The sequence below is a fragment of the Vicia villosa genome, linkage group LG4, assembly GCF_029867415.1.
Source record: "Vicia villosa cultivar HV-30 ecotype Madison, WI linkage group LG4, Vvil1.0, whole genome shotgun sequence".
Taxonomy (NCBI): Eukaryota; Viridiplantae; Streptophyta; class Magnoliopsida; order Fabales; family Fabaceae; genus Vicia; species Vicia villosa.
Window position 1 is genome coordinate 188,925,579 of NC_081183.1, and position 13,175 is coordinate 188,938,753.

At 30.3% G+C, this 13,175-nt stretch overlaps 1 protein-coding gene across 1 annotated transcript; it reads left to right on the forward strand.

Moving 5' to 3' along the window:
• Positions 1-8,296: 8,296 nt before the first annotated feature.
• Positions 8,297-13,175, forward strand: LOC131596448 (homeotic protein knotted-1-like). Its single transcript, XM_058869097.1, has 5 exons — positions 8,297-9,048; positions 9,201-9,323; positions 9,411-9,543; positions 12,254-12,510; positions 12,686-13,175. The coding sequence occupies exons 1-5, from the start codon at positions 8,635-8,637 to the stop codon at positions 12,887-12,889; spliced, it is 1,131 nt and encodes a 376-aa protein (XP_058725080.1). The 5' UTR covers positions 8,297-8,634; the 3' UTR covers positions 12,890-13,175.

Here is a 13,175-nt window from a genome sequence, read left to right on the forward strand (position 1 = left end):
TGTTGGGGAAACCTTAAATGATTTTGGCCGACCTCCAAAGATGTTGTCTAAATAAACGAATTAAATGCCTTTCCATCATTGAAATGTTGCACTACTTTTTTCTGACACGTGTGTGATGAAGCTCTGTCATTGCATATATTTTGTTGAAGAAAATGGGATAAACAAGTCGAAGATGACCAAATTTGAAGAAATAAGGACTTGGGGAAATTTGGCTGAAAAAGAAGAAAAACCGAGCAACTCATTGGAATAATTGCACTAGCCATTGCGCGCAATTGCGTGTGTGATGAACCTATTAAAGATGCATCGCATGCGCGATGCAATCCCTGAATCGCGCGATGGGCCTTTTTTTTATCAAATTCTGACGAATTCTGACTATTTTCTAATGGCTTTAAATAGGGATTTTTGGCATCTTTTCAAAGGTTCTGCGATTTTACACTACAAGTGATGATTTACAAATATGAGAAGGAAGATTTGGAGCGCATTTAAGCCACTGGAGGCCAGTTCTTCAAGGATTAACTTATTGAAAGTTCTTATTATTATTTTTATTTGGTATTGTAATTTAATCATTACGAGTAGCTAAGTTTCTCTAGGTTAGGTTTTGTATGATGAACCAATTTTAACACTGTTTGGACATATGTTTGATTTGTTATTGCTTGAATAATTTGAGTTATAATTCTATTCAATTGCTCCTTGTTTGTAATACTTTTTATGTGAGATACTCTTTTAATCTAATTTTGGAATCATAGAGAATAATGACCATTAATCTATGTGTTGGATCTAGAGCAATTATTATACTTATAGTGGTTGAATATGGTTAGGAGACCTCGAGTAGTGGCTTATGAATTAATGTGCTATTGCATTGCCTAATCTCACTTACGTCGGTTAACTAGGGATATGAGACTTCTAGTAGAGAATAGTGAGTTATACACCAAGGGATTGGGTATAGTAGTTTTGTTAATTCTCTGTGAAATTATAGCAACAATATCATTCACGTACTACATTGAACATCAACCGGAGAGCAAAAGGGAATTCTATACAAAAACCTGACCGCTATCGTATTATTGACACAACAAACTTTTACCTTTTTCGTAATTAAGGCTCTAATTCCCCCTTATTTATTACTTTCTTAACATTGCATAACATTGTCTGGTTAAATAGTCGTCCATGTGGATACAATATCTTTTTATTACTTCGACACTATCGGTACACTGGCTGAGAGGTCAACAAGTTTTTAGCGCCCTTGATAATTTCAACAAGGCAACGCTTGTGCAACATTTAATTTAGTTTTTTTATTTTTGGTTTTCATTTGTAAATATTTTTTTGTAATAAGTTCTTTTTGTTTCTTCTTAATTTTTCTTTCCTATTCTTTCTCTTTTTAGTTTTATTCGTGTTTAAATTTTTATCTAATGCAGTGCTACTAAGGTATTTTTCTTTTTGTTTGTATACAAGGTCAAGACAATCGTGCAAGATGAAATATCTGCTAACTTAGCAAAGTTGAAAGCTTATACAAAGGAACTTGCGGAGAAGGATTCATCATCTCAACTTGAAAAAATCTTGACCCAGTTCATAAAGAGTATCAAATTAATTTCCAGAAAATCAAAGGATAGCAAGAAACCTTGCAAAGGGACACAGAAGCATCCTTGAGAACTTAGATATGCAACTTAGTCAAGTATCTAGCCAATTAGCATTAATATTGAGCTCTAGTGGGGAGTTCGATGGGAAAATTTTAAATAGTCCTATAGATAAGAAAATTGAAAGAGAATTCAAACAGGAATGTTAGGTAGTCGATGAAGTAGAAGTTGAAAAAGAGAAAGACAAAGAAAAATGAACAACACCTAATAAAGAAATAGAAGCAAGAATAGAAGAAGAAAAGGTGAAAAAGATATTAAGGAATAGAGCGAGAATCCAAGATGAAGATTGTATAATTTTGGATGAAGCACCAAATTCAATAATTTATGTAGACGTAGATATCCAACAACAAGATCTTTAAAAAAAGAATATCCCTAATTCTAACAACAAGGCTGATGAGAAAGAAGAAATAGATGGTGTATTGGTTAAGATGTATGTCTTGTTCGATACTATAATCCTAAGAGAATATGGAAGAAAAACTTTCAATTCCTTAAAGTATTGATATTCCTATCAAACAAAAGGAAGAAGAAGGATGATGTGTTTTTCGTGTCATATATGCCCCCCTGACATAAAAATCGAAAGGTTAAACTTAGGACCTTAAAGAAGCGCTTAATGGAGGCAACCCATCAGATAAGTTTTATTTCATTTGTAATTTTAAATTTCATTTTATACCAATTAGTCATTTTTATTTTATAGCATGTTGTATTAAGGAGCAAGAGGATAAAGACGTGAACAAGGCATTAAAATAAGAAAGAGAGATTAAAAAATCTATCTAATCCTATTTTTTCTAATCTCTTGGCACTTTCTAGTGTTGTTGTTGTTTCAGGCAATGGGTCCAAAGCAAAACCGCTCCTCTCGAGCATCATCATCAACCAGACAAGGCCAAAGTGGGCCAAACAGAACCAAGACTTTAACAACACCGTGAGAGACATAACCATATTATAATATTCACCCCTTGATATAATCAAAAGTTTTTAATATTATTGGCTAATTGGTTTTATACTTCATTTTTGAACTCCTTAAACTTTTCTAAGGATTCAGATTTGAGTTTCACTAAATACGCATAACCATATTTATTGTACTCATCAGTAAATGTGATCAAGTATTGGAAAGTTTTTAATGTTAATGCCTAATTGATTTTATACTTCTTTTTTGAACTCCTTGAACTTTCTAAGGATTCAGATTTGAGTTTCACTAAATACACATATCCATATTTATTGTACTCATCAGTAAATGTGATAATTTATTGAAAACCTCATCTGAATGGTGTGTTGAGTGGTCCACATACATCAGTATGTATGGATGTTAAAAGATCATTAGTCCTTTCACCTTTTCTTGTGAATTGTGATTTTTGTCATCTTTCCAAGTAAACAAGATTTGCATGTCTCATATGATTCATAATTTAAAAAGTCCAAGAATCCATATTTATGGAGTTTTGAAATGAGTTTCTCATTTATGTCCCCTAAGTGATAATGCTAAAGGTAAGTCATATATAACCTATTAGGTTTCATCCTTTTTGTATTAATGTTATAAATTGACATTTCAAGATCAAGGACATACAATCTATTTTTTATTTGTGGAGTATTATAGAATATATCAATTAAGTAAATAGAGCAACAATTGTTTGTTATCATAAATTAAAAACCAAACTTATACAAACAAGAAACAAAAATAATATTCCTGTTAATTGCAGGTACATAATAAGGCTCTTTAAGTGAACTAATAAACCACTAGGTAAATTCAATACATAAGTTCCTATGGCTAAAACATCAACATTTTATCCATTGTCAACTCGTAGATCAACTTTACCTTTTGCCAATTATCAACTCGTTTTTAACCCTTACACATTAGTACAAATGTTAGAAACACATCCATTAACCAATGCCCATGACGCAGAAGTAGATAAATTTATTTTTATAATGAAAAAACCTGAATTTGAAGTCTCTACTTCATTATTTTTATCTACCAAGTATTTTCAGTAGTTTCTCTTCCAATGTTTGATCTTATCGCAGTAGAAGAAAGTTCTCTCCTTAGTTATACATCTTTTAGTCTTCAAAGTACAAGCATCAAGTTTAGGCCTTGAAACTTCCTTTCCATTCCATTTACTACCATTCTTGTTAAGCCCAAACAACAAATTAAAGTTACACACACACACAGACACCAATCTTACGATCTTTAGACCTCTATTGTCATCCTTTAAAAGACTCAATAAACTATTAGGGGCCGAAGAAAAAGAAGCAAAATCAGGCCTAAGACTTCAACCAATATTGACTAACATGTGTGCACATATATTCACCTCATTGTAAAAATGACACAAGCTAACATCTTCAAACGTTCACAGCAACTTCCGAATTTGACTAATTCATTCATATTTAAATTAATGAAAATGAATGAAGTTCTCTATAATCAGCTGCAAGATCAAATCATTCACGAGCTTTTTCTTGAGGGGAAAACTCAATCTTTCGAGGTTCTCTACTTACCCAATCATCTTGAGTACATAAGGATCTACAGGGCTCCCTCACCTAACTTGCCTTGAAAATAGATTTAGAAACTTCAAATCTGTCATGCCTAGGTTGCTTTTAATGTAGCATATTTAGGTGTTAGATCATATCGAGCATTGTCAAATTCTCATGTTGCTTTTGAAATTGAGAGTTCATGGTAGCCAGCATGATTTAGGAAGTTTCTAAGGAGTAATTAATATGCTTCTTATAAGCATCTCTTTCAGTATTACGAGCACAACTTGGAGTCTTTTGTTCACTAATTGGTCCTTGACATTTTTTCCTTGTCAAGGTAGATTGCAAAATGTTGTTTGATGTTTTTTTTGACATGGTAATCTACATTTGAAAAATAGTGAAGATATAAGCATCATTAATAAAACTTATTCAATTAGGTCTTTAATTAAATATGCTCTCATTGTTTTACTCAAATCAAATATACCTCACCATTTGATTCCGGAAATCTCGTTGGAAGATTTTCTAGTGGATTGAGATTTGTACTTCACTTAGTTTTAAGTTAGTGGTAGGATGATTATACAAAACTCAGTTATTTATGTAGGAACTCCTTCCAATTGTATCTAATATAAATATAGATTATTATTAGTGGGGTGAATAACTTCTTATTCAAGTCCATTATATAAAGTGTTCCCAATTTTCGCTTCTATACGTATCTAATTTTATTATAATTAGTTTAGTTTAGTTAAAACCAATAAGTTAGCAATTTTATATTACATGTATCCCATCAAATCTTACTAATATAGAACATGCACCTTACCGGGGGGAACTAGATTATTTGATATTAGTCTTGATGAGTGCTAAATATTTGAAAGCTTAAACTTAATATTTATATTGAAGGAGTTTGTAATTAGTATTAATCTAGCCGACTTACTTATCATACAAATTGTCTCAAAAATCTATCAACATACATATATTAAAATGATATGGCTATGTATTCTAACGCAATTGTTCCCTCAAGCCTATTAGAAAACCTAATTTAAACCTAAGAATAAGCTATGCTTCTCAAAATATGACATCCATGTAAGAACTAGATTTGAATCTGCATTTGGCCTTTAGTTTTGATGATAAAAATTCATGATATCTTAGGGGACAATTTTTTTCCCTTATGGTTTTTGTCTAGTGTGTAGCTTTTGATTCCAGGTTATGACTCTGATAGTATGGCATGTGAAGTCATCAGTTTCTGAAATCAACACACTTTGACCATAGGAAGATACGAATCGTGCTTTACAAAGATTAATCAAGATCTATAACGCTCTTTTGATTGTACTTCTAACATAATACAAGTCATTGCTTCTGATTGTGACTCTGATAAAGGATCTTCTGAAGACTCTCAAGATCTGACTTTTGGCATAAGTTCCGAAGACCAAGTTCCTTCCAAACATCTAACAAAGGGTATTACAATCACACATTCAAAATATATAAGAGAGGTTATTTTACTCACACACATGTCCTTTATTTCCACATTCAAATCATGTAAAATTATGGTTTGAAGTATATGTCTTCTTATTCTTGAGAAATTTCCTCCTTTAACCGAAACTTAATTTTTTTTATCATTTCGGAGAAGTTCGCTAAGTCTTTTTACAAGAAGAGTGCTCTTGAAATTTTTCGAACAATGTCGTAGACGTCATTTTGGATAGGCTTTTTTTTAGATATCAATGTCACTTTCAGTTACCATCTCCTGTTTAAATATCTAAGAATTTTAAGATTAAGTACATCATTATATAAACTCTTACCAAGCGCCGATAAGTAGTTTGTCAAGTGCAAAAATCTTTTCCGCAAGTTAACAATTGACTCTTTGCATGACATCTTAAACATTTCATACTCTTGAGATAGCATGTTCAATTTTGACCTTTTCACAGTTCCTCCAAGAGTGACTTCTAACGTAGCCCCATATTTCCTTCGTTGTTTTGCATTGAGAGACAAGGAAGAATTCATCAATGCTTAGGGATGCTTGGAGCAATTTCTTCGCTTTCTTGTCATAGATAAGTTTTTTCTTATCATCTTCATCCCAAGAACTTTTGGTCTTGGGTGTACCATCCCCATTTATAACACTCATAGGAACGAACATATCATTTTCTGCTGCATCGCACACTTCTTCTCCTTGTGCTTCAAGATGTGCTTGCATATATATCTTTCAAAAATCATAATATTCACCACAGAATAAATGAGGTTTTGTTGTTACTACCATCATCTCTAAAAACCAGATTTACAGAAGCCATTCTTTGGATTTAAGGAGAAAGTTACCTATAACATCCTCTGATGCCAAATGTAAGTTTAGAGTGTAATCTAAGAGGGAGTGAACCAGATATTTTAGTATTTTAGCCTTTTCTCAATTTTGAGTGATGACACCTTGTTCTTATTTTTCTGGAACAGTTCTGATGATAAAGTGCATAATTATAAAAAGCAATAAAATAAAATAAAGAACACAACAATATATCCTAGTTCCTCTTTCCAAACAAGAGTACTCCAGTCCCCTCACACTCCATGTGAGATTTCATTATGTTAGAAACCATTACAGTCTACCACTAAAACTCTTTTAACTTTCTATTACAATCAAGAAGACACACTACCTTCTGATTTTACAACACACAAAAGGAAGCATATCTCTTTTAATTTGATACAAATGATCACTAACACTTTGTGATCAATACATACTTTTTAATAGATATTTGAAGTAAGTTGTTGCACTTTGAATCAATGTCTCTACAAAGATTGATCTTCTCTTCTAATAAACAATTCAAATATAATACAATTAGATAGTGTTGATGATACCTCTCCAAAGCAATGGCAATGTTTAGAAATAACATGATTCAAGTGGCAATGATTCTGAAAAATGTATGGAATCAATGTAATAAAGAGGTATGTAAAAATTCATAATTTTTCAAAAGTTCTACGGGTGTAATTGATTGCATAGTTATGTCAACTGATTATACTCTTTGCTACGTTAAAAAAATTTCAAAAATGAACTGGTGTATTTGATTTGCATATTTTGTCAACCGATTATACTATGTTGAAATTTCAAAAACATTCAAAACATAACTAAAATGCAACTAGTTGGCTTATTATGCTAACTGATTATTAAAGTGGAAAATTTGTTTTTTTTTTTTCACTTTGAAAAACCATGAAATGAAAGAGTATGCAAAAGGAAAGTTTGTGAACCTTAAGAACAAATGAGATGAAATTTCTTTGAGCATCTAATTATATAGACAAGTTAATTGATACTCGAGATACCTTGATGAAATATTCAATCTCAAGTCTTGAACACAAGCAATCTATTTTGTCTTCTTGAACACTTCTTCTTGAACGCTTCTTATTGACCTATAAACTTACATTTCACGATTAAATTTAATGGATCATTTCATTAAATGGTAAATAAATGTCATGAACCACCCATCAAATCCTATTGTATGATAAAATTGGCCATTAAAAAAGTACTTTGCACTTCACTAAAGAAAAACTAAAATAATTGTTGTTAAAGACAAAATACTTGATTGTTGACATTAAAAATAATAAATCTTATTGGAAAGTGAGAGCTTGTTTGTATAATTAAATTCAATACATATTATAATCACAATTAATAATATACAAATCTACACATGACACCACTCAACAGTTTTTCGTTTGAACCATGTAATAAACAATTGATCAAGAACCCAAAAAGGGAAATCAATTAGGGGGACAAACTACAGAAATTTAAAAGCAAAGAAAATTAACTTTAACAAATAAAGCAAAAATATAAAAAATAAACCTACACTACACTTAACTTTTTATTTTAAAAATTATAAATATTTTTCGCGCAACTGTATAAAGAACTGTATAAGATCACGATAGACAATAAAATTTATGTACGATTCATATTTTAGAAAAAAAGAAAAAACTTACATATATTTGTGTTTGTCTCAGATATCTACACTGAATTGTCGTGTCAATGTCGTGGATGTATTTGAAATATCTATGTTTTAGAGAGTAAAACTAATACTAGTAAAAGAAGTTAAATTACTACATTGATACAATTGAATTCAAACCTAAAACATCTGATTAAATTCATAGAAATCACTTATCATCTCGAATATTTTTAGGTGTTACACTTAACTTTTTATAATATTTAAATATATATATTCATTTATTTCCATCAACAAAACATAGTCTTGTCAACCACCCCTATCTCCAAGACATTGCCGGTTTGAACAAAGCCATCTCTCTCTTTCTCTCTCCGTACAACACATCATGTGAAGGTTTTGCTGGTTTCTATCTTCTCCACCCTGTCAATGCCCCAAAATCTACACCTTCACCATCCTAAAACTTTCCCAACCTCTTGATCCCTTTCAACACACACAAAACCACACTTGTGTTATGTTTTCTTGTCCTTAACATTCATAGTATTCATTATATATAAACAATCTCAACTCAACCATGTTTTCTCTCTAGGGTTTCAATCAATTTCTTAACCTTTCCAAATTAGGGTTTGAGTATTTATTTATAGACTTGTTAAATGGAAGAATACATTAATAATCCAAATCCAAATCCAAATCAAAATCAATCTTCTAGGCCAAATTTCTTGTATAACCAGATTCCAATGAACAACAACTCCTTTCATCTTCAATCAAGAGGATCAGAAAATTGTTTTCAGTCAGAACAAGTACATCATCATCAACATCAACATCATCAACAAAGTGCTGTGAAAACTGAATCTAATAGTACTTCACAACTTCATACTCCAATTTTTCATTACCCTAATTTAATGAGAACAAATATTATTCCACAAACAATTATGAATCATCATCAACAAAGTGGTGGAGGAGGAGGAAGTCCTAGTAGCTCTAATGAAGCTGAAGCTATAAAAGCAAAAATCATTGCTCATCCTCAATACTCTAGTCTCTTACAAGCTTACATGGATTGTCAAAAGGTCACTCACTATTATCAATCATTATTATTATTTTTTAAAATAATTTAATCTAAGATTCTCATCATCATAATAATTTAATCAAACATATATATACCTAATTTTTTATTTTTTATATATATAGATATATATTAATTATTTTTTAATATGTGTAGATTGGAGCACCACCTGAAGTGGTGGCTCGTATGGTGGAAGCAAGGCAAGAGTTTGAAGCAAGACAAAGATCTTCAGTTAACTCAAGAGAATCTTCAAAAGATCCAGAACTAGACCAATTCATGGTAATTATTTTGATAATATTTTTTTATATATAAAATAAAATATATAGATTTATAAAAATATTTTGTGTGTGTGTGTTTTTTTAATAGGAAGCATATTATGATATGCTTGTGAAGTATAGAGAAGAATTAACAAGGCCAATACAAGAAGCTATGGATTTCATGAGAAGAATTGAAACTCAGCTAAATATGCTTTGTAATGGACCCCTTAGGATCTTCCCAGGTGAGTAATCTTTTTATTATTAATATTAATATTATAGTAATTAATTAATTAATTAATTAACTTCACTGAAATTAAGTGATTAATTAATTAATTGTGGATTATGGAGTACTAGCTTCTAGGTATGAATAAATGTGTGAGTGAGGGGTTGTGAAGTTCTTGAAATTCGTAAACTCAAGTGTTTCTGAAGAGATGCAGAAAATTTTGACCAAAAATCTCACATGCTTTCAAATCGTGGGAGCAGAAAAAGGGACCCAGAGAGAAAATTTATGATATTTCTTTCTTCATCTACAGAACCCTAATCTCTACTATCCTAGATTCTTATCTTTATTTTATTTTATTTTATTTTTGAAGAAAATGTTTTTAAAAAAAATAGGTTTTTCTTTTCTTTTTTGGTAAGTGTCCTTTTAGAGGTTACACTGTTCATTCTTCACGATTGTAGATGAATTTTTTATAGTTAAATTCATTTTTTATTGTTTGGTAAAATCGAAATACACACGTTGGTGTTTTTATGCTGCTGGGCTTATTTTTCCCAAGCTAGGAACTGACTGAGTTTCTGACAAAATTATTCTCCTAGGGTTTGTTTGTTAATCAATATTTTACTGACTAAAACCGATTCTAAGTATGTGTTTAACAGTTTCAAAGGATTCATTGGGTTTTGTGCTGCAAAGACAAACACACATAGTTGTAGTCCTTTCAGTCTTAAATATCACTCTGGTTTTTATCTTTATTATAAGAAACTTTTTTACATAAATTGAATATTCAATCTATTTAATTCATATATAATTCAAATATACTGTGTTTTGTACTGAAACTAGAGTTAATCGGTCTTAAATATTTCATTGGTTTTTATCTTTAAGCATATTTAGTTTATAATTCACTCTTAATTTTATTTTATGTTTCGCTTTAGCTTTTTAACAAAAAAATATTATAAATTAGTTCTTTAATTTTACTTATATTATTTTATTTGGTCTTTTCGGTTAAATTTCTGTAAAAAAAAATTAAGTTATAGTGACGTGGTTGTACAACAAGGATCAATGTCCGAATGTGATTCAACATTTGGACTATAAAATAGAATTTTCATTTATGTTTTTTAGATTAAAGTTATTCACCATCCGAGAAACTTAATGGAAATTCTATTTTATAGTATAAATGTTAAGTTAGGTTTAGACTTTGAGGCTTGGGGTCTTGCTAACCAGTGCCCTCAGGGCAATGGTTAAGCATTCCTAAAAAAGAAAATATTTTATAGAAATTTTAATATTTCAATTTTCAAGGTATTAAATACGCAGATTACCGAGATAAATTTACTATTTTAAAGTCTTAACCATTGCCATGAGGGCACTGGTTAGAATTGTGTTTTGATGTATATTTCATATATAGTTAAGATGTATTGTGTTTTGTATTGGAACTAGAGTTAAATCAAAACAAGTGTATTTTTAAGTCTGATACGATAATTCACGATTTTCGATATGGTGGAGAGGAGACTGATGTGTAAAGTTAATACTTCAACGTAAAGAGTGAAAAGTGAAGTTTGAAAGAGAAATGATTAGAATATATGTGAAGTGTCGAGTTTTCTCTTTAATTTGGGGGAATGCCCAATAACTACACGCGTGTGAAACGGCGTGAGATTTAGTTGTTGGATTGAAGTGGGGATAAGCATGTGAGAGATATTTTATGACCCGTGACGTGGAAAAAGAAAGTCTACTTGTCCCTCGTGTAGTAACTTGTTACTTTTTCAGGCCTTGTGAATAGCCCGAAACACATTGTTTATTTAATGTATTTAAAAAGTAAATTTTTATTATAAGAAAGTATAATAATTTTTACAAAAATTATTGTTAAACTATCTTGATTGATAGTTGTGTAAGAGCAATCGGATATAATATTGTTTATTTATAAATGGTGAAATTATGCATATTCATTTATTAAATAAAAAATTCTAACATAAATCAAATAGTTTAACTATTATATTTTAAAAGATGAATGAGTGAAATTTCGGGGTACTCTTACATCTAATATCTAATGTTTATATATAACTAGTAATTCAGGTGGCTTGTCAGCTACTAACTCAGGAGGCTTAAGGAGACTTATTAAATGAGTTTTTGTTTATACTTAATATAAACATTACATTTTTTACTTTAAAAAATGAGGCTATATATTTGGTTTAATTTTTTCTATATTTCTTTCTATTGCTATCTTTTTTTACTCTTTTATATTTTTCTTCTTCCATTGTACAAGAAAGAGTATCTTCTATGGATGTTTGTTAAATCGACCTCAAGTCAAATATTGTTGTATAGGTATCTGTCACAATTTTGTCATTTGAAAAATATATATATATATATATATATATATATATATATATATATATATATATATATATATATATATATATATATATATATATATATATATTTTGAAATGAAAAATATAAATCTTATATATAAATTACTTTTAGTTTCAATTTTCACGTAATATAAGATTTTTCTGGTGTACTTGAACAAAACTAAAGATAAAATTTTAGAGTTTTTATTTTGAAAAGTAATTTTCAAAACTCAAAGATTTAAATACATAATTTCTATTACGAAGTTTTTATATTTAGTTCCTCAAAAAGTGTTCTATGAGAGTGAATTAATTAGTTTAGGATTGCTTACAATATAATTTAATTCTGTTTTGAGAAAAAAAAAGTTGCCTGACCTATTGATTATTGTTGAGGCAGATGATAAAAATGAAGGAGTTGGTTCATCAGAAGAAGAACAAGAGAACAGTGGCGGAGAAACCGATCAAGTTCCCGAGATCGATCCTCGCGCCGAAGACCGTGAACTGAAAAACCATCTCCTGAAGAAATACAGTGGTTACTTAAGTAGCCTTAAACAAGAACTTTCCAAGAAGAAAAAGAAAGGAAAACTCCCTAAAGAAGCTAGACAAAAACTACTCAACTGGTGGGAATTGCACTACAAATGGCCATACCCTTCCGTAAGTTCCAAATGTCCAAACCCTTACTCCTCTAATAACTATCCTTTTCAGACTCACTGAAGAACCAATGTATCTCGTCATGATCAGATACATCAGTTCTTCAGTAAGTCTAAAAATAGAATATTTGCTTATAGTGATCAGACACATCGGTTCTTGTTGCATTTGTGATTATTAGGAATCGGAGAAGGTGGCATTGGCTGAATCAACAGGTTTGGATCAGAAGCAAATAAATAACTGGTTTATAAATCAAAGAAAGAGGCACTGGAAACCATCTGAAGACATGCAGTTTATGGTGATGGATGGACTGCATCCACAGAGTGCAGCTCTTTATATGGATGGTCATTACATGGCTGATGGACCCTATCGTTTAGGGCCATAATTAATCATGCTTCATCATCATCATCCTCATCACTTTATTTATTATATTATGTTATATTTTGTTATAGTTTAAGAGGGTATGTAAAACAATCTTATGATGTTCAATATTGTTGGATTTTAAATGTTATATGTTTGTAGCTGTTGTTGCAGTTTTTTTCTTCCTAAGATTTGTTAATTCTATATCTTTATTTTATGAGGCAATATGAGTAATTTTAATTTGTGGTGTTTGAAGTAAACAGAAGATGGAAATTTCAATTTGGAGGTTATTTAAATGTATATGAAAAGAA